At 46.0% G+C, this 23,135-nt stretch overlaps 1 protein-coding gene across 2 annotated transcripts in view; it reads right to left on the bottom strand.

Annotated features, from left to right (window-relative positions):
• PTPRO (protein tyrosine phosphatase receptor type O) overlaps positions 1-23,135 on the bottom strand; it is a 131,649-nt gene that overhangs the window by 61,176 nt on the left and 47,338 nt on the right. For both annotated transcript variants that reach the window (XM_028745896.2, XM_028745897.2), the window contains exon 2: positions 5,707-5,980. In XM_028745896.2, the coding sequence (XP_028601729.2) occupies positions 5,707-5,980 (274 nt within the window). The remainder of the gene's footprint in view (positions 1-5,706; positions 5,981-23,135) is intronic.

Below are 23,135 nucleotides of genomic sequence, written 5' to 3'. Positions count from 1 at the left end.
ACAGCTTCCACAGCTATGGAGGTAGTTTGTAGCTCTGTATGGCTAGGAGAGATCCCAGGAGGAGAAGTCCTAGCCATGCAAAGTTCTCTTTAGGACTGGGTGCGTAGCAAGTGAATTAAGCCAGGAATTCTTCTCCGGCTTGGATTTTTAATCTGAAATGGAGAAGGATTTGGGGATTTTGCAGTGCTCGCCTATTACTTTAGGTGAGCATTACGAGCCACTGAAGTTTGCACTGAATTCAAACAAGGGGTTCTAGACATGAAGTAGAATGAGGGGAGTCTTTTAAGAAGCAGCAAGGAAGAATGGGTGGAGTCATACTTGGGAGTTATCCTACAGCTCAAGAATGGGGAACATGTGGCCCTCCAGATGTTACTGGACCCCAGCTCCCATCATCCCTGACCACTGCCCATACTGGTTAGGCCTGATGGGAGTTGTAGTTGACTCCAACAACATCTGGAGGGCCACAGGTTCCCCATGCCTGCCATATTCTCTTTGCAACTACCTTTGCAATCTGTGTCCAACACTATGCATTCCATCACACTGGTGGTTCTCTCCAGTCAATATCCCAGTTGAAGAATACATTTGGTTTCCAACTCTTCCCCAAGAGAGGAAGAAGTGTATTTACAGCAGGCTGCTATTCCCCTTCTCATAAACATATCATTCTTATTCTCTCAGTGTGATCAGCTCTGTGACAAGGAGCAAGATCGATACAGAGCTGAGAGGAGGGGGGAAGGAAAAGAACAAAAAAAGAAATAAATTGCATTGATCTGACCCAGACTCAACTATATTATTAGGCTTGCCTTAAAACCTAAGCCTCTAGATGGAGAAAGAGCGACGATGCAAGCATGTTGTTTTAGTAGCAAAGTTTTAAATTGCTTTCCAAAAACAAAAACAGTATCTTGAAAGCATCAATAAAATTGGCCGAGATTCATGCTGCAGATTTCATTCAAAGAAAAATAAATCTGGGGATTTTCTTCCTTGATGCCTAAAGCCAATTCACAGGCTTGGCTGCAACCTCCATGCTCTCAGAGGAAGATGTCTTATACCTCGTTAGGCAACTTGTCCACCTGGATCAATAATGCCTACTCTGACTGGCAGTGGTTCTCCAGGATGTGAGGCAAGGGCCTCTCCCATTTAACCAGAGATGTCAGAGACAGAACCAGAACATTTGACTTCATGCACAACAAACTTGGAGTAAGCAGACTTTGGAGCACATAGTACAGTGGTTTTCACTGCCTTATGGAAACCAAAATTGCATGGGCAATCTTTAGGCTGGCTGAATGTTCTTCATTTCTTCAGAGAACCTTGAGATCCACCAGCTGGAGGCAGGTGCAAAATAACAGATGAGGTGGAGCTGAATGCAAAATGGTGAATTTGGGGATTGGCGAATAGATCCAATGACCTCCTGTACCTCATTATTCATACACAGGGGGGAACTGCATATGCAAGTCCAAATCTACACTTGAGTTAGGAATACCTAACTTAATGTGTTTCATTTTTTAAAAAACCAGCAATAACCCTTTTTGTTCTTGCTATCACTGAGCCACTAGATAACAGAAATCTTTGCCAAGCTACTACAAATTATCCCACAGCTCATGGGATATTTGCAAGGACATTCTTTTAATCTGCCAACCTGATTTGATTACCGAGTTGTTTCGACGGGAGTGTTTTATTGTGTGTTTTAATTGACAAAGGATGGGTCTCTGGACTTCCAAAAATTACTATTATATGGCAAGTTGTTTTCATTAAACCAACGGTTTGGTACTGGCGAAGGTATGCTATGGTATTGCTCTGAGCACAACTTCTGTTAGGCTCCACTAATATTGCTTCCCCACCTCTCTAAGGCATTGCAGAGAGAGCAGATAATTAAGAATCCAGTGCCTAGTCAAATTTTAATTATTGGGAATAAATAGAGGAACTTTCCCTAGGTATTTTATTTTCTTAGAGTTCCTCATATGCACATGGGGCGGGGGGGGGGGGAGAGATCAAAATAGAACAGTGTCTCCCCAGACCCGAATAAGAGTGCTCCCTCCCCCCTGGGAACCAGCCAGCCTGGAAAGGAGCTTTGTAGTGCTGATTGAAACCTGGGGGTGGGAGGGAGACTTCAGCAAGAAGCAATTGGGATGGAAAAACATATATTCTCTCTCTCTCTCTCTCTCTCTCTCTCTCTCTCTCTCTCTCTCTCTCATCTCTCACTATGCTACATAACACTCAAGCTGGCTGCCAGCTAGGGCAGTCCTGTGGCTTCTACTTGTGGGAGCCCTCCACTTGAAGGGCTGTCTGGTGTGAGCCCAGTTTAAAGAGAAATAAACCTTTAAAAAGGGAGAGCAGGTAAGGGCGTCAGAACTGCCTGTCATCAACAGCGAGCCCCTGGACAGCAGATGGAGCAGACCCTCAAGTCACCTGGTCACACTCTCCCCTGCCAAGGTGAGAGGCATGGCATCCTACGTCTGTTGCACTAATCCTTTCCACAAGGGCACCTGTACATAGAAACTCAAAGTGTTGGTGCTGACCTTTAAAGCCCTAAACGGCCGTGGTCCAGTATACCTGAAGGAGCATCTCCACCCCCATCATTCTGCCTGCACACTGAGGTCCAGCGCTGAGGGCCTTCTGGTAGTTCCCTCACTGTGAGAAGCCAAGTTACAGGGAACCAGGCAGAGGGCCTTCTCGGTAGTGGCACCCACCCTGTGGGACGCCCTCCTACCAGATGTCAAAGAGAACAACTACCAGACTTTTAGAAGACACCTGAAGGCAGCCCTGTTTAAGAAAGCTTTTAATGTTTAATAGGTTATTGCATTTTAATATTCCATTGGAAGCTGCCCAGATTGGCTGGAGAAACCCAGCCAGATGGGCAGGAAATAAATAAATAAATAAATAAATAAATAAATAAATAAATAAATAAATAAATAAATAAATAAATAAATAAATAATCAGCCCTGGCAAATGTTATGCAAACCTGTGTCCTCTTTCCCCTCTCTTATTTATTGAGACACCTCCTCTTTTTCAGAAGGGGCTTAACTGACCAACCTCCTGGCAGCCTAAACCTCTTAATCTTAGCATTGTGGGTTCTATCCCCACGTTGGGCAAAAGATTCCTGCATTGCAGGTTTTACTAGATGACAATTGTGGTCCCTTCCAACTCTACATTTCTATGACTCTATTCTGAGTAATTTCCACGCACCCAGCATTAACACCCAAGAAAAATGTGAACAGGATCTATCTCGTCTCATCGTGAAGGTAGTTGAAGATAGCATGTACCAGATGCCCATGCGACTCCTAAGCAGGAAAGCGCCAGCCTCATGCATATTAGGCTGACATTCAAGCCATTGTTCTGAAGACGTGTGCGCTCTTTCCCTGAAGAGAGATGTGACAGTGATGAGCAGCTCTCCTGCAAACATCAATAGGCCCCGAGGAACTGTGGTGAAATGTCAAAGGACAACTAAGGGACCAATTGCTTCGGTGATGCTTATTTCGCAGAGTGAGGCCTCTTTGGGGGCCTCGTTTGCTGTGTCCCACAGCAGCCGACGCTGGCGGACAGGCTGGGAGCGCGACGCCCGCCTGGATCGAAGTGGCACGCCAGTCTGTAAGGCCCAGCCGCAATTAGGCATGCGCTCTGTCAATATGCTCTCATATGGTCTCCATACGCCAGTGATCTTTAGCAGACAGGGAGCCATATGGCGCGGCGAGTTTCGACTGCCGCACGGGTTGCCGTTGACAACAATGGTAATTAAGGATCGCAATATAAAGAAGGTGGTGTTTTAACGGCCGAGTGTTGGCGAACACTGGGGAAACCCTTCCGCCTTCCCCTTCTCATTCCTCGTGTCTTTTCAAACCGTCTTCCGCCAGGATTTTTCTACTCCTGTCACCGCTTTCTCTCCATCTGTGGGCCAAACTAGACGTGTTTGACTCCAGGGCGCGTGGCTTTTGTTTAATAAATAGCAGGCAGGCATGTGGGGGAATCCAGGTCCAGACTGAGGGGGGTGGGGCATTTCTTATTTATTTCATTTATTTATTTATTTGGCGAGCTTGTACTCTTAAGCAGAAAAAAAAGGCTAGCAGGAGAAACTTGCATGCAATCGGTTGAAACACAACAGTCCCTGCCCATAGCCTTACGATCGAAAAAACAAACAAACCACATGGCACACAAGGTGAAAGGGATGGGGAGGGAAGAGGAATCAAATCCAGGCACCATGTTGTCCCTATGATCCTGCCTCAGCCCCAGAATCATAGAATTATAATGTTGGAAGAGACCCAAGGGTGTCGGAATCTCAACTAAAGCACCCATGACAAATGGCCACCCAACCATCTGCTTAAAAACCTCCAAGGAAGGGAGTCCACAACCTCCCTAGGGTGTCTGTTCCAATGTCAAACAACTCTTACTGCCAGAAAGCTTTTCCTGATGTTGTCAGAATCTCCTTTCCTGTAACTTGACGTCATTGGCACAGGTCCTACCCTCCAGAGCAGAATTCCCTAGCTCCTCTTTGCCTAGAGATGAAAGGTGACATTGGCATCTATGTATGTAAATAGCAACCCCAGTCCAGGGAGTGGGGACCAAATGAATCACTAACCTAGGGGGGGGGCTAAACTGTGGCTCTACCAATGTTGAGGGACTACATCTCTGACCATAGCTGTCAACTTACAGATTTGAAAATAAGGGACCAGCAGCCTTGAAAATAAGGGATCGGCAGACTTGAAAATAAGGGATCAGCAGCCAAAATAAGGGATTTTCCGGGAACAGGTATGTTCAGCTTCTGAGCCCCTCCAAGCCAAAGGCAGAAAGCCCAGCCAGCAGCCAAATGAAGCCTCAAGCGATGGTTCCCATAGCGCAGCAACCCGGCAAAGGGGATGCAGCAAGGAAAACCACCATCACCTCTCCGCTGGGAAGCGCTGAGCAAAAGTGAGTCCCCAGGCAACGCGGCCGATTTGATCGGCACAAGGCATGCAAGCTCCACCACCCCCCAGTCGTTCTTAGACTCCTTATTGGGTGAGCAACGCAGCCAAGCAACACAGTTGGAGCCTCCCTCCTCCTTGGCTGGCAGGGAGGGAGGGAGAGGAGCTGCTTCCTTTGAAACCCAGGAAATTTAAGGGACATCATCAATAAGGGACAGAAGCGGAACACAGCGCTGGGATAAGGGACTTTCCCGCCAAATAAGGGATGGTTGACAGCTGTGTCTCTGACTGGTGCCCCTCCTGGCTGGGGCTGATGGGAGTTGAAGTCCAGCAACACCCCAAAAGACACAGCATCAAACGCATGAATGGCCATGGATTCAGAAAACGCAGAGGCATAAGGAAGGCAGACTGGTAGGTCTGCTGGTGTGCCTGCCTATTATTTCAGTTGTGATATTCATGGCAGCTGGCTCTCAGGATGTGCTGTGAATTTTCCTTCTCAGGATGCCTACCTCTTATTAATTGCATTCATATTCCATATTTTTCTCCAATAAGCTCAAAGGGGCACATATGGTTCTCCCCCTCCTCATTTATTCCCCACAAGAACCCTGTGAGGGAGGATAGGCCGAAGGGCAGTGACCAGCCCAAGATATCCCTGTGAACTTCATGACTGAGTGGGGATTTGAACCCTGGTCCAACACTTAAACCACTGCACTTCACTGGCTCCTCTCTCCATTCCATGTCTGGCACCAATAAACTGCAAAAAGGCATACTGCCCAAGTTTCAAACGCGTTCACTTTGATTTTTAAAAGTTACTTACTGGTTAACACCGTGATTGATCTCGCTGGCTTGGAAACCATGTTTGCGCTCACCACAACCAGAGTCACTATGTAATAAAGGCCATGGTACGAGGCATTGAAAACCACAGGAGCAGGTAAAGTGCTGTTGAATTCGTCAAACTGGAAAAAATAGTTCTTAGATTCGCCGGTGATTTTGACAACGTACACCGAGGACGAGCTCACCACGTCCGCTGCTTCGAGGGAAACGGCGATGCAGTTGTCGTCTCGCACTGCCACGTGGAAAGGCGCCGCATTCTGCAAGTGAATAAGAAAAAGAAACGCATTGGCAAACAAACGCCACCCGTCAGCCACTGCTGTTTTGTCTGCCGCCAACAGAGAAGAGGCATGGATCATGCTTAGGAAGGTTTTATTAATGGTCAGATCAAGAAAGAGAGGATCAGGATGGGAGAGGAAACACCCCCTCCCAATTTTGGCATTTTTTCCTTCGGGGTGAAAATTATGTTCTGGCATGAGCACTGCTTCTTCTTCTTTTAAATTTCTTTTTTTAAAAAAATTATTTCAACCAAAATAATTTTACAAGCATCAAATTCAAAATCCATATACATTTTCTAACATAAGCTTATTACACAGATTACCTAAATTAAAATATATCTAATTGTTCTAGGCTTCCCTTTGCTATATGTAAATACAACACAATTAACAAATTATATTATAAACGATATTATAGGTTCCCATATACCCCCACTCCCCTTCACCCATGTGTGATCTCAATATTTTACTTCTTCCATCTTGTTGTGTTGTTATAATTTAATAATTATTCAATTGCTTCTATTATTATTTCTTGCTTACACTTGCACGTTTTGCACATTCTCTATTAATATTTCAATTCCAGAACCATATTTTTTCATGTATTCCTTCACTCCAACCCACTCTCTAATTATTCTCTGATTTGAGTGGCCTCTAATAATTGCTGTCAATTTTGCCATTTCTACAAACTGGCAGAGTTTGTTTTGCCATTCTAAGCACTGCTTCTAGGGATGTGGGGGTCTCTGGACCAGCGGCAGAGCATATGCAAAGCGGCGCAGCTCCTCTCTTCTCCCGACAGCTCGGGGTAGGCTTGGAGGTCGTGGGCGGCGACACACCAAATGTCTGTTACGATATTCCGTTCTACCTTAACAGATGTGTGGAGTTGTTGTATGTCACATGTCTGTTTACCTTCCAGCACAGCTTGCTGGGAACTTCCGTTGTGTGTATAGCTTTTGCTTATGCTGCTTGCTTGTTCTTCCCTTTGTCCTGATGCTGAATGAAATACCTGTAAATACACTTTACACAGCCTCTATCTGCCCTTCTGTTGCGATGAGTTTTTCTCTCTCTGCTGGCTTGCGTGCTCAGCTTCTGAATGTTTCTGAAACTCGAGTCGCAGTTACATGCTGATCCAAGGACCGGAGATTGCCTGGCTGCCGGCCGGTGGGCTGGAGCCAGCTGGGGGCCTGCCAATTGCCCCTGTTTCCTTGGACGCATCCCAACAATGTCACCCCCCTCAGCAAAGACACCCGGGGCAGTCTACCCCCACCACACCCCCTTCCTCCACCCCTGCTCTGGACATTGATTGTTTTTGTGGTGCTTCCGATAACATGGCAACATGATTGTTCTGCATGCCAGCACTGCTAGTCCCCAGAGCAAGGCAGCAGTGGCCCTGAAATTGGACATGAGTGGCATTCAGTGCAGACAGAACCCCACAAACCACTGGCCCCTTGCCCTGAATCATCCGCCTGCTTCCTCGCCTCCTCGGGCCACATATTCCCCCCTCCATCTCTGACATCACACCCTATATGTGGCATGATGCCAACAGAAGGGACTTCAGCTTCAGGACCCTGGTAAAAAAAGGTAAAGGTACCCCTGCCCGTACGGGCCAGTCTTGACAGACTCTAGGGTTGTGCGCCCATCTCACTCAAGAGGCCGGGGACCAGCGCTGTCTGGAGACACTTCCAGGTCACGTGGCCAGCGTGACATCGCTGCTCTGGTGAGCCAGAGCCACACAGGGAAACGCCGTTTACCTTCCCGCTAGAGAGCGGTCCCTATTTATCTACTTGCACCCGGGGGTGCTTTCGAACTGCTAGGTTGGCAGGCGCTGGGACCGAACAACAGGAGCGCACCCCGCCGCGGGGATTCGAACCGCTGACCTTTCAATCGGCAAGCCCTAGGCGCTGAGGCTTTTACCCACAGCGCCACCCGCGTCCCTTTCAGGACCCTGGTATACAACAATTATTTCTGTATCTATAGAAATTAAAGCTACAAGTGTGTTACGGGCGAACCCAAATGGCAATACCAGTCTTCCTTCCCAAACACTAATATATAAAATATTGCCATAAGTTTCCTATGCCACCATGGATTTTCCTCCCAGTTTTTAAAGTTTGATTCCAGCACAGGGGCATTGTTTCCACTGTGTGACTTCTTTTACAAATAGTGTGGCTCTGAGGGTTTTTATTATTATTTTTTTAAAAAGTGATTTTTCACCCATGTCTCCTTCATAAAGCTATAATTACACTGGAATTTGGGAGAAGTGGAGTGAATCCACAGAAAAATGAAGGAACAGAAACAGGGGGAATCCACTCATTCTTAGATACAAGGAAGCCCAAATCTTTCCTGCTCACCCAATTTATTTTCTATGAAGCTTCAATCCTTTTCATATTAGACAACTCTGTCACTCAAGTGTACAGAAGAAAATGGAACAGTTTAACCTTTTCTCTCTCTCTCTCCATCTGTCACATAGAAAATCAATTCTTTGGCTGATTTGGAAGGAAAATAAAAACCCTCTTCCCTTCATTAATTGCAAACTATCTGTCAGAAAGGAAACCACCAGGTCTGCAGGAATTCCAAAATGCAGCGACTGTAATTATAATGAAAAAGGGACCACATTTAAAGTTCCGGCATCTCTCCCAGCCCTTTCCCCCCATTTAATTGGCATGGCGATGCTTAGATCTCTACCTCTTGGCTGCTCAAAAAGTCAGCACCAGGTGATATTTTCAGCTCCTCTGAATCACTTTGCCCTTTGATGGTCCATAGGAGAGCAACTTCAAACGCCTCAGCTCTGCAGCTCCTACAGCAGAAATGGCTTTGCTTTCGCAACATAGCGAGTGGGGATGTTAGCCAGCCAGTTTGGTGTCCCTCCACAAGGAGTTCTGAAAATCTTTCAGCAATGTGACTAATCCTCTATCACCCCCCCCCCCCGAAATAAGTCAACAAATATCACAAAGGTTTGTCTATAATGCACCAAATATTTGTCATTCACTGCCCCACCACAAATAAAAGCTTCCCCTACCTGATTGGTTTCTTGGAGACCATTCTTACCAATCAGAAACCAGGTGCTCAGAAACCAGGTGCAAGCTCTATCTGTTACCCATTCATGAAAAATTTCTCCTCAAACACAACTTCTCTTTTACCCTCTCTTGTATTCAAAGCAACAAAAGGCTGTTATGGGCAGCAATGCAAATAGTCCGCTAGGCCTCTGCCACTCACTAGCAATCCTTGATTTATTGTTATGACTTTGTGGGTCCAATAAAATTTGGAATTAATCAATGTTTGAAGAGTTAAACTGTGCCATACACTGGACCCCTGGATTAAGCCTATGTTAACAAGCCAAGCCAGCCTGGCGGTTGCTAGCTGAGCGGGGAACAAAGGCTGCTAGCATCCCATCAAATGATGAGCCATTGGGATGTTCAATGGCAGACAGCAAAGGGGGTGGAGCCCCTCCTCCAGCTGTGTGTTAGTGGGCAGAGACAAATAAGGGTTTAGGATTTCAGTTTGGAAAGCGCTTTTTTCTGGGGGTACGCAGGGGTACGTGTACCCCTAAACATTTTGTGAATCCAGCAGGAGAAGAAACTTTTTTTTAATAAAAAAATACAGTGGTACCTCCGGTTACAGATGCTTCAGGTTACAGACACTTCAGGTTACAGACTCTGCTAATCCAGAAATAGTACCTTGGGTTAAGAACTTTGCTTCAGGATGAGAACAGAAATCGTGCGGCAGCAGCAGGAGGCCCCATTAGCTAAAGTGGTACCTCAGGTTAAGAACAGTTTCAGGTTAAGAACGGACCTCCAGAATGAATTAAGTTCTTAACCCGAGGTACCACTGTACTCTAGCACAGTGAATTGCCAGTTCCATTACTACCCCCAATGGCGGCCTCATTTCCTTTCCCGAGTCTCAGATGGAAGCGAGCGTTTAATGTGTGAGGTAATACATGTTCTTTGTACTTTTGTCCATTTACTGTATTCCCCACCCCACCCCCCCAATTTGAACTATAAAAAAGTGATTTTCTTGAGTCAAAATGAGAGTACCCTTAAACATTTTTTTTAGGGGGAAAAAAGCACTGAGTTTGGATGATGTATGCTAGAGGGGAATAGTTTCACTTGGTTCACATACAAGGAAGAGGAAGTGGGGCGAACAACACCACGTGGGCTGACTGTGACAAAGAGACAAAGAGCATGGCTGATTTCTCTGTTCTGAGACCCAAGCCTTCTGTGCCTATGGGAGAAGCAAGAGACCCTCTTGGAATATGAATGCTCTGAGCAGTCCCCATCATATTCTCAGGTTGCACATATGTGTAAACAAACCACATATCATAAAGACACCACCAACTGTGCAGAGCCTCATTTCCAAAGAAGAACCCAGGCTAAAGCGCGTCTGACATCCTTGTCATGTCGCGCCGCTTGTGGAGATTGGGGTGGTGTGCAACATTATTTTCTGCTTCATGTACCAATAACAGTGTGACGCGGCAGATAAAAAAACCAATGCAATTCTGGGCTGCATCAATAGGAGTATAGCATCTAGATCAAGGGAAGTAATAGTGCCACTGTATTCTGCTCTGGTCAGACCTCACCTGGAGTACTGTGTCCAGTTCTGGACACCACAGTTCAAGAAGGACACTGACAAACTGGAACGTGTCCAGAGGAGGGCAACCAAAATGGTCAAAGGCCTGGAAACGATGCCTTATGAGGAACGGCTAAGGGAGCTGGGCATGTTTAGCCTGGAGAAGATGAGGTTAAGGGGTGATATGATAGCCATGTTCAAATATATAAAAGGATGTCACATAGAGGAGGGAGAAAGGTTGTTTTCTGCTGCTCCAGAGAAGCGGACACGGAGCAATGGATCCAAACTACAAGAAAGAAGATTCCACCTAAACATTAGGAAGAACTTCCTGACAGTAAGAGCTGTTCGACAGTGGAATTTGCTGCCAAGGAGTGTGGTGGAGTCTCCTTCTTTGGAGGTCTTTAAGCAGAGGCTTGACAACCATATGTCAGGAGTGCTCTGATGGTGTTTCCTGCTTGGCAGGGGGTTGGACTCGATGGCCCTTGTGGTCTATTCCAACTCTATGATTCTATGATTCTATGATTCAATAGGGGATACAGCCAGAAGCAGTAATGGTTGTGAATACCAGTTGCTGGAAGCTACAGGAGGGGAGAGTGTTATTGAGCTTGGGTCCTGCTTGCAGCTTCCCATGGACATCTGGGCAGCTACTATGAAAGCAGGATGCTGGACTAGATGAAACATTAACCTGACCCAGCAGGGCTTTTCTTGTGGTTTAGGGGGGTTCAGATCCCCCACCCACTGACAATGAAAGAACATATGAGAGTAAAGAGAGTTGAGGAGGCACACAGATTTTATGGCACATTCTAGGTTTCCCCACTTATTTCCATGAAACTGAAGGTGTAAACCAGCTTTCCCAAGCCAAGTGCCCCCCCTCCAACGCTCCCCAGACTAACTTTCAGCCCATCCCCAGTCAGCATAGGTAAGAGTACGGGACGATGGGACTTGTAGTCCAAAACACCTTCTGGCCTTAACTCTATTTGGAGGCTGGGCCTCAAATCTTTGTGAGATGTGTTTCTGCAGGCAGAGAAAGCAAACAGGTAGTAGTAGTACATTGAGGGTCTTTGTCTGCTCCCAGCTTTTCGGAGGGCTTTGGTATGACTTGGGCTTGTCATGCTTGTAATAATAAACCGTGAAGGAGGCTAGATGCAATCATTTGGTTTAGGAGGCAGGTCTTGCCAAATTTCCCTGGAGGTGTGAAACAGCCTCTCCAGCTGTGACACTAGCAAATTAAATCCTGAAGGTAGCTGACCAGAAGTAATGAAATGTGTATTTGCCATACTGATGCTGTCAGTCCCGACTCACAGTGACTTCCCACTGCAATAAGTGGTGGCAAATTTGTCACTTCCAGTGGTGCTTCAGAGGTCACGTCCCTGCACAACCTTCCTCTGCAAACGTCGAGAACCTTGGGGGCAAACTGTCACCAGTCATGCCTGCTCTTCCATCCATTGGTCCTATCTACACATTTGTCCTGGCTCCCACCCAAAACACGCAGACAGAGACTCTTGTAAGTAAGAAAGAGATCTTATTCAGGCAAGTAATGGAATAGGCTCAGCAACAGGTACAGAGTTCAGGAGTCATGATTCCAGCACAGGAATGGGTAGGGCAAGAAGTTCAGAACTGAACAGAAGTAATAAAGATGTCCCAACAAATTCCCCCTACCCCACCCACCAATCTTTTAAAGCATGTGCTCTTTCAGGAAACCCAGACCAAACATTGTGGCCTAAATTTACAATTAATTCAATACAATAACTACGCTAGAGTAACTTGGAACACTGACTTGTACCAGGTCAGACTCTTCAGCTGCATTCAGACAGAACTTTATTCTATCTCCCCAACATTTCCTTGATCATTTTTGCATTCTGTGTGATCTTTAAAGGGACGCGGGTGGCGCTGTGGGTTAAACCACAGAGCCTAGGACTTGCCGATCAGAAGGTCGGCGGTTCGAATCCCTGCAAAGGGGTGAGCTCCTGTTGCTCGGTCCCTGTTCCTGCCAACCTAGCAGTTCAAAAGCACGTCAAAGTGCAAGTAGATAAATAGGTTCCACTCTGGCGGGGAGGTAAACGGCGTTTCCGTCCGCTGCTCTGGTTCGCCAGAAGCGGCTTAGTCATGTTGGCCACATGACCCAGAAGCTGTACGCTGGCTCCCTAGGCCACTAAAGCGAGATGAGCGCCGCAGCCCCAGAGTCAGCCACGACTGGACCTAATGGTCAGGGGTCCCTTTACATTTACCTTTTAAAAGCCACTTCTGAAAAGTGAACAAAATGCAGTGGAAGTTTAGCTCTCATTTCCATGTTAATTGCTTCCAGAGTGGCAACATGTCCGATAATATCCATGGTTGTGTCACACCACAGCCATTGGTGCCAATAAAATTTAGCATGATAAAAGGTAAAGGTAAAGGTACCCCTGCCCGTACGGGCCAGTCTTGACAGACTCTAGGGTTGTGCGCCCATCTCACTCAAGAGGCCGGGGGCCAGCGCTGTCCGGAGACACTTCCGGGTCAGGTGGCCAGCGAGACATCGCTGCTCTGGCAAGCCAGAGCCGCACACGGAAACGCCGTTTACCTTCCCACTAGTAAGCAGTCCCTATTTATCTACTTGCACCCGGGAGTGCTTTCAAACTGCTAGGTGGGCAGGCGCTGGGACCGAGCAGTGGGAGCGCACCCCGCCGCAGGGATTCGAACCGCCGACCTTTCGATCGGCAAGCCCTAGGCACTGAGGCTTTTACCCACAGCGCCACCCGCGTCCCTTAGCATGATAGTATATCGATCAAAAACCTACAGTTCCTTAATGCAACAGGTAGTGCAGTATACAGTACAAGGAACACAGAAACCAAAGTTATTAGTATAGCCAGGAAATCTAAACCAATAAACCCAATTCCTGAATGTAACTTTTATCCAGTTAGCCCAGTATTGTCCACTTGATTCTGACCAGGAGTAGCCCTCCAGGATACCAGGCAGAGAGGTCTTTTCCAATATCTTCTGCTTGACCTTTTTAACTGAAGATGTTAAGGATTTAATCAGGACCTCCTGTATAACCAAACTGCATGCTCCTCCACTGAGTGATGGGTCTTTCCCTAGTATCTTGGCTAAGTGAATGTACTATAATCTCATTCCCAGTTCCAAATCTCACCTCCACTCACTTAAAAGCACAGGGGCTATTGTGGCACACATGCACCAACCCCTCCACCTGCATTAGTAGAGTAATAATGCTATCCTACGATACGGGGCTGTTTTTTATGATTACAAAGGTAGCATTTGCAGACTGCTTTGGATGCTTGAAATGCATGTTCTACAGATGTGAAGCATTCATTCAAGCAATTAAGACAAATCTATAAATCTGTACAGTCTCCTCAGCAAGGAATCTGTTCTGACATGAGACTAATCCATATGCACAAACTACTAGCTCCGTATGCATCCACCTACTCAGCTACTTAGGAAGCAATGACAATTAAACTTTAGCTGTTCCCTAGTGAATAAGCACATGTAAATACACAAATGAGTGCAAGATGAATTATACGATGCAATTAAAAAGCTCCTTCCCACACAGGCCTTATTCAAAACCCAGGACGATATAAACAGGGAAGATAGATGACTTCATCTAATGGATCTCTTTACCAATGCCAGATTATTCCCAATAGTACAATTCTTGAGTGCAATTCTAGTCTAAATTGCGCACACATACACCCCTCTGACAGGTAGGTAGGTAGGTAGGTAGATGATTAGATTTTCTATGTTAGGAATGAACAGTAGTTATTCAATATATGAGGTTTTAATCAATACCCAAACAAGTTTTTAGAGACTTCATTGATGAAAAACAATGATTGTGTTACAGTGGATGATCAGGTTATGAACGTGATCCGTGTGGGATGCATGTTCGCAACCTGCAGCGTTCGCAACTTGCATCTGCATGTCTGCGCTCATGTGGGTTGCAATTTGGCATTTCTGCGCATGCGTGACCGCCGAAACCTGGAAGTAACCCGTCCCGGTACTTCCGGGTTTCAGCGGTCCGTAACTCAAAAAAACGCAACCTGAAGCGTCTGTAACCCAAGGTATGACTGTACTGGGATTTTCTCCCTGAAACCACTCATGTTGTGAGCTGTCTTTCATTCCCCCAACAGGCCACAATGGCCTGGCTTGGGTATTTCAGCACCATGGACAGGGGATAAGCACTAGACTTTGGAACTGGCTAATGAGAGCGGTCTTTATAGAAGGGTGAAAGGAATGCTACATTACATGAGGACAGGAAACCGATAGTTGCAGTGACAACACAATTGTTCGCCAGCTGGGGAACGTGGATATTCCACACAGAGTCAGGGAAGCATAAATCTAAAACTTTGAATGCAATTATTGCATCATCCCCTGAGTTCCCTGCCAGTGTTTAATTGGTCCCTGCAGTATGAATCTCAATAGCTGACTCCCCTCATCCCACCTGCTGTTCTCTTTTGTGAGGAGAACAATTCCTCACCCAAACACTAATGATGCTGGAAGAACTGCATGTAGTCCTTGTTCTGCATTTGCTCCTTGTTCTGCATTTGGGGGAAGGGGTGCAGCTCAGAGGGTTGCATGCAGAAAGCCCAAGCTTCAACGCTTGGCATCTCCAGATAGGGCGGAGAAGACACCCCCATCTGCTATCCTGGAGAGCCGCTGCCACTCAGTGTAGATCAGGCTTCCTCAACCTTGGCCCTCCAGATGTTTTTGGCCTGTTGTTGTTGTTTAGTCATTTAGTCGTGTCCGACTCTTTGTGACCCCATGGACCAGAGCATGCCAGGCACCTCTGTCCTCCACTACTTCCCGCAGTTTGGTCAAACTCATGCTGGTAACCTCGAAAACACTATCCAACCATCTCGTCCTCTGTCGTCCCCTTCTCCTTGTGCCCTCCATCTTTCCCAGCATCAGTGTCTTCTCCAGGGAGTCTTCTCTTCTCATGAGGTGGCCAAAGTACTGGAGCCTCAGCTTCACGATCTGTCTTTCCAGTGAGCACTCAGGGCTGATTTCCTTAAGAATGGATGCGTTTGATCTTCTTGCAGTCCATGGGACTCTCAAGAGTCTTCTCCAGCACCATAATTCAAAAGCATCAATTCTTCGGCGATCAGCCTTCTTTATGGTCCAGCTCTCACTTCCATACAACTTGGCCTACAACTCCCATAATCCCTAGCTAGCAGGACCAGTGGTCAGGGATGATGGGAACTGTAGTCTCAAAACATCTGGAGGGCCGAGGTTGAGGAAGCCTGGTGTAGATGATACTGAGCTAGATGGATCAATAATCTGGCTTGGTATCAGGTAGTTTCCCAAGTCCCTCCAGCATACACTTTTTATGTTCATATGGGTGTAACATCAGGCCAATGATAGATAATCAATGACTGATTGACTAGATCTGACCCCTGGCCTGGACCAATATTTTTGGCCCTTGGAGATTCTACCAAATCTTAACCAAGAGGAATATGGACATTTGCTCATATTTTCCTAGAAGAATACTGAATTCAAACATTGTGAGATGCAGAGGTGTTCCATCCATCACCCCATTTATTATTGAATGCATTGCTCCATAACAGGAGGCAGAACTTGCTGCAGTGGGCATGGTGCTGCAGGGTCATTGCATGTGTCAATATCAGGAGGAGAGGGGCAGAAGGGGAAGACTGCATGCCCACCTCCACCCTCCTTTTCCTGCTTCAGTTCCATCCCTGAGTTTCCACTTTTACAAACTGGGTTTTTCTCCTCTCCCCTTTTTTCTTTTGATTTATAATTTTGCATATTTCTGCATGCCTTGGGAGTCCTCCAAGAATATCTTATGTTTAGGTGGCCCCATCCGAAAGACACTTAACCACCCAAGTTCACAACTGAGTTTATGCATTACGTTCTCTCTCGCTCTTTAATGTGCCATTTTAAAAACAAAAAGTAGTAAGAGTGAAGGGAGATGGGCAGCTGGAACCTTAAGAAAGATTAAAAACGGATCAATACAGCAGGAAAAGCAAGAGATCTGGGCTGAGCTGCGGGGAAATGAACAAGCATGCAACTTCAGTGCAATTTAATGGTTCACAACGCAGGAGCTGGAGCAGCTTGGCTTTGAAATTTGGAAAGGCCCTAGTGGCTCAGCGCTTGCCCTTTGCTTTTTCGGTGTGACCAGCGACCAGAAAGAGACAAGTCAGTTCATGCCCTCTTTTGGTGGCCGCTTGACTTCCTGCTCGCACAACAGGGGAGCATCTATGGATGTGATATCCCCACTTTGACCGCGTGCTTTGCCTGTGAAAGTCAAAAATTCAAGCTAAAGGCTTAGAGATACCTGTAGAGCAGGAGCAGAAGGCAAGTTGCCCTCCAGATGCTGCTGAACTGCAATGCTCATCATTCTGGACCATTGACCATGCTGGCGGAGGCTGGTGGGAGTTGAAGTCCAATGACTTCTGAAGGGAACTATGTTGGTAACCCCTGCCTGCTGTGAGAGACATACATTACTCCTGAAGACGGTGCAGTGGACAGAAAGCTCTGCTTCTACAGTCAGAAGTCTTCACTCCCTGGCCCCCAACTAGGCGAAAACAAACAAACGGATGCCATTGTGGTTGGAGTGTTGGACGTGGACCCAGGAGATCAGGGTTCAAATCCCCACTCGGCCATGAAGCTCACTGGGTGATGTTGGGCCAGTCACTGCCTCTCAGCCTCACCCACCTCACAGGGTTGTTGTGGGGATTAAACAGGGAGGGGGAGAACCATGTACACCACCTTGATCTCCTTGGAGAAAAAAGTGGAATATAAATGCAATCTGTGGGTCAATAAAAATCACCAGGATTACTCAACCTGTTATCCACCCAGAACATAGTCCATCCATCATGATTCTATGATGTATAGTGGCCTGCCCCAGCCTCCATAACACTCCATCTTCTGTTTGCTGCTTGTCTGGCTCTGAAAAAAAAATGGGTGGGGATCAAGCACCTAGCTAGTCACAATACATGGGGTGGGTCACAATATGTGCATGGTTGCCTCAATACACAGCATCACACCTAATCCAACAGTGCATTCTTAACTACATCTTCTCAATTCTCCAAGTAGGAATCGTCAGCTGTTCAAGTGAATGCACTGAGTGCATTCCTCATCTCACGGTCTATTTCTAACTTACTATATTTTGCATAATGTGCATTGACAAGCCAATCAATTACGTTGAAGCAGATGATATGTGATAAGTGCCAAGGGTGCAAGCACTCAACCAGTAGTTTGGGGATCTAGGGACTTTGGGGACATGAATGACGTGAACAATAAGCAGCCGCTATTGCGAGATGAGATTGTGATTTTAGGAGAGGTTAAGGCACTGGACTTTGTAGCGACTTGGGAGGTGTCTGTGATACGCAGGAAGGACTTTCAACCCACTATAAATATACCAGCTGTTTTCCTCAGGCTCTGGGACATGCCCCTCCCTGCAACTACAGTTTGCATTGCCAATAAACATACCGTTTGCTGCAATAGGACAGACTGTGTCAATGCAAAAATTGACCTGGATGAGACCTATAGCAAGGGCAAAGGGATAGCACTAGTCTAGCCTCATACTAGGGTCCTAATTTGGATAGGTCAACTGTGTTATTCGTTAAAAACAAAACCCTGCACTTAAGAGCAGAGTAATGCAACTAACATCCTGTGTGGCTTGGTCCTCCAATAGAGGGATTTATCACAACTCACTGCTTGAATCTTCAACTGGAGATGCTAGGTGTTCAAACCAGGATCCCCTGTGGGCAAATGATACAAATCACCACAAAGTTCCTGCCCTGAAGTCCAGAAGTCCTCATGCTACCTGACAGAGAACTATGGCAAGGGCTAATGCTGCACACCCATCTTCTGCTCATGAAGAAGACTCCCAGTAGACTCAGTCCCAGGCTGGGTACCAAATTCAAAAGAGGAGGCTTTCAGTTCAGGTTCCAGAGTACCTGATGCCATTGTCAACATCCACAATTGCAAGCCAGGGAGACTAGACATCATTACCTAGCATCCATAAACAAGTCACAGCTTTCGCAGATAATTAATGAAAATACAACATTCAAGAAAAGAATGAAGTCTGCATAGGAACAGACTTTTAAAAGTGCTAATTTCTGTAAGCTTTACATGCCCATTGGCAAGGACATAATTAACAGAACCAGGACAGAGAAAATACTTTATAATACTGAACTACCAATCCCAACCACTTCCCCGCTAAGTTAATTTTAAATTTGTATGTATTTATGTGCATATTTCTTTTCTGCCTCTTTGGGGGGTGGGAATATCTCACAAGGTGGCTTATAGATAATTGCCTCAAAAACAACAAAAAACACCAACCGTAAGATCCAAGCATTAAACATCATTAAAAACAACAACATTTTTTTTAAGGACAAGCAAAGTCAGCATATACAGAAATTAATCATAAAAGCCTTCCGGAATGAAAAAAATGCCCAAAGCTGAAATGCACACAGCGAAGAGGGCATGACACAGATATCAAAGGGAGACCAGAGACTGAGATGGTGAATCTGAAAATTTGGGTAGATTCACAACATGTATGAAGGAGGTGTGGAAGATAAAGTTGGTTCAATTTGCATTTCCAAGAGCAATATGCAAACTGAAATGCAGCTACCCTTCAGAAGTCACTGAATTCTCTAAATTTTCTGACACAGTTCTCCAACTAAATAAAGGTGGGGACATGCATTATATTGGGGAAAAGTGTTACATAACAATGCCTTTATTATTAAAAACAACATGCACACAATTCATTGTATTATGGGAAGGGGCTTGCAATAATGTATGCATTAGCCAAAACTAGATTTAAAAGAAGAAATGTGTATTAAAACACTGATGAATTTCCATGAAAAAATTAAAATAAATTGCGAAATGATGCGGGAAAGGAATTAGCTGAACTTAAAATTTGAAAAAAATGAGAAACAGAGAAATAAAAATTGGGAGATTAGTTTGTCTCTAGTTTTAAGGCAGTCCTTTCACAAGCAGGTTCCAGACTGATCAGGGAAGAGCTGTGCTGAATCTTTCGTTTTTCTCTATGCACTGGTCTGTCATCATACTGTAGTTCATGCGGTCGTTGACAGATGGTGCTAGCATCACAAAAGAATTACAACCATCTAGTGCTCCCTGAGAGCTGAAGAAGCCTGTGAGGAGGAGGTATCTAAAGCAGGGTGAAGGTGAAAATGGGGGAGGGGGCAAGAGGGGCACTGTGTGACTTTGGAAATGCTTTCGTGAAAAGGGGGTTAGTAACTGCATTCAGTGGGGAGATCTCAGGGGTTATATGTGTCTGTGCAAGAGCAGTTTGCAAAAAAGGAGGAAGGCAAAGGTGGCATGGGAATGAGGGTGAAGGTGAAAACAAAGGGGACTGCAAAATAGGAGGGAGGGTTGGTTTCAGAACTGGAAAAGATGTCTTAGTATGGCTGAGAGAGACCCCTGTCTGAAATCCTCGATAGTCAGTTACTGTCCACGACACTGATCTAGATGGAACAATGATCCATAGTTTGGCTCACTATAAGGCAGCCTCCCATGTTCCTGCGATGCGACAGAGAGCTCTCCAAGGCACCTTTAATCATCATTGCTATCTTTGGTTAAATGTATTTATCCTGAATTAGACTCTGAATCAGCAACACCTGAAAAATTGCAGAGACCACCATTCCTCTCTAACAGGCTGTTCCCGGTTCCAAATATTAATGGATTCATTTTTCTTGGTGTGAAGTGGGCCATCTACGCATCTCAAGTACCAGGTGGGAAGAATCCAACTGAAGGTCCAACTTGATGATGATGCATTCAGCTCATTCCAGGGGTTGGAGCAACATCTGACTGTTGCTATGGCGACGCTGCTGAAAACATCCTCTTTGTTACAAGAGATGCCTGCTTGGTCTGTAACTCTGAGAAGTCAGCCACCGTTTTGCAAGTCTCGGTGAAGGCGAGGCTTCTAGGGAAGTACCCTGTTTGAGGGTCCTCAAGCAAGACATAATCAGTGGGTGTTCTTAATTAGTGAGAGATAGGACTTATTCAGGCTTCCGTTTGTGCTGCAATTTGTAAGCACAGGTCTGTGATTTGTAGGCACAGGTCTGAGCAGGGGTGATTGTTCTTGTAACTCGCTCTACGTGGGCTGCCCTTGAGACTGACCCAGAAACTGCAGCGGGTGCAGAATGCCGCGGCGAGACTCCTTCTTCACTGTGAGATCACATTCACCCAGTGCTATACCAGTTGCACTGGCTCCCAGTGGAGTACAGGATCAAGTTTAAGGTGCTGGTTTTAACCTTTAAAGCCCTATACGGCCTAGGACCCTCGTACCTACGGGACCGCCTCTTCTGGTATGTCCCACAGAGGACCTTACGGTCTTCAAACAAAAACATCTTGGAGGTCCCGGGCCACAGGGAGGTTAGGCTGGCCTCAACCAGAGCCAGGGCTTTTTCACCTGTGGCTCCAATCTGGTGGAACGTTCTGTCACAAGAGACTAGGGCCCTGCGGGACTTGACATGTTTCCACAGGGCCTGCAAGACAGAGTTGTTCCACCAGGCCTTTGGCCAGGGCACAGCCTCACCCCTTCCTTTGGCAATCCTCACAGAACTCTAGCCCAATGGTTGCCATTAATCTGATTTGAATTAATTTTAGAATGAAATGATTTTAGAATGTTGTATTTATTTTGCTGTTGTTGGCCGCTCTGGGCCCGGCTTTAGCTGGGGAGGGCGGGATATAAATGAAATTTTATTATTTTATTATTATTATTATTATTTTGGTCCCACTGCTTCCCCTGGGAAAATCCTCTGTTTACAAACGTCAGTCAGGTTTCCTGCAAATCATGGTACAAATGGAAGCATGGATGAGCCCATCAGAGGAGTTGGAGGTGCAGGGCTCCAACCAAACAGGGTGCTTCCCTACAGTTCCCCTGAACCTGCAGATTCCGAGTGATGCTGAACTACAACTCCCAACATCCCTGACCACTAGCCACGTTGGCTGGGACTGACAGGAGTTGGGAGTCTAGCAACAACTGGGTGGCCACAGGTTCTTCACCCATGACCTAAGGGATCAAGAAGAGCTTCTCCCTGAAGTAGCTCATTTCTCTCTCTCCTGTAAAGGTAAAGGTAAAGGGACCCCTGACCATTAGGTCCAGTCGTGACCGACTCTGGGGTTGCGGCGCTCATCTCGCTTTATTGGCCGAGGGAGCCGGCGTACAGCTTCCGGGTCATGTGGCCAGCATGACTAAGCCGCTTCTGGCGAACCAGAGCAGCGCACGGAAACGCCGTTTACCTTCCCGCCAGAGCGCTACCTATTTATCTACTTGCACTTTGACGTGCTTTCGAACTGCTAGGTTGGCAGGAGCAGGGACCGAGCAACGAGAGCTCACCCCGTCTCAGGGATTTGAACCGCCGACCTTCTGATCGGCAAGCCCTAGGTTCTGTGGTTTAACCCACAGCGCCACCCGCATCCCTTAGCTCTCTCTCCTGTAGATATCTGAAAACAATGCTCCCTTGTGCCATTCCTAGGTGACTTAAGGAGGTGTGAGCTGCAGCTACATGAGCAATCCTTGCCACCCCATCACTAATCAGTTCCCAGCCACACGTTTTCAATTCATTTTAAAATTGCAAACCACCTTTCTATATCCCTGTATTCAAAACAAAAACGGCAAAATGTACAACAAAAACCACAGTGCCACCGTAGGAAGCTGCCTTAGAGCGAGTGAGATAATTGATCAGTCTAGGCCAGTTCTCCAGGGTTTCAGGCAGGGGACATTTCCAGCCTTAGCCGGCATCATCTAAATCAAATGCTCCACCAGTGAGTGATGGCCTTTCTTCCTATTGCAACCCAAAATATAACTTTAAAATTACTCAGCAAAATTAAAGAATTCATTTTGCATATCATATGGCAATATTGGCTAAATCATCAGCAAACAATAATGCAACCCTCCGACCAAATTACAGCAAATGAATAATCACCAACAACCAAGACAACAGCTGCAAAAGACAAAATAAATAATGCCCGCAAAAGAAACATCTGAGAAGTTAAGTCACATCTCTCCACCCCTATCCTGTGATACCCGCCCACTCACAGTGGGATAACCATGGCACTCAAACCATCCCCACCCATTCCATAGAGTCAGGGTCAGTGTGCTTTCTAGTTGCCACTGCAGAGCTTGGTGCAATAGCACAATCTTCCTCAGGACTTCTTAATTACTGTGTGAGAATGGCAGGATAAAGACAGCTTCAGGCAACCAGTGGTTTTCACTTCTAATGCACACGCACTTCTTCCACCCTGGTTTGTTGGTTGTTGGGGGGGTTTTTGCGTTTTAATACTGACTATATATATATAATATAATTTTCAACAATTATTAAACATACTTTTATATCTTATACGATTTTTGACTTCCATCAATCACATCTGAAAATTTTCCAATCTTTTCACTTAGTATACATTTCTTACTTTCACTATTACATTTAAATCTCATAACTAATGTCTCTCTTCTTTCTCTTCTTTGCAATATTTCATATGTTTCTCCTTACAAAACTTCTTGTAGTAGTCCTACTAGCATAATTTGTTGATTACAGTTGCTCTTCAAATAGTTCGTATATTTCTTCCAATCTTCTGCAAATCTCTGGTCCCGCCGGTTTCGAAT

Source organism: Podarcis muralis, chromosome 10 (genome assembly GCF_964188315.1).
Source record: "Podarcis muralis chromosome 10, rPodMur119.hap1.1, whole genome shotgun sequence".
In the NCBI taxonomy this organism is placed as follows: domain Eukaryota; kingdom Metazoa; phylum Chordata; class Lepidosauria; order Squamata; family Lacertidae; genus Podarcis; species Podarcis muralis.
Note: the sequence above shows the minus strand (reverse complement) of the source record. Positions and strands in the feature narration are given on the sequence as shown.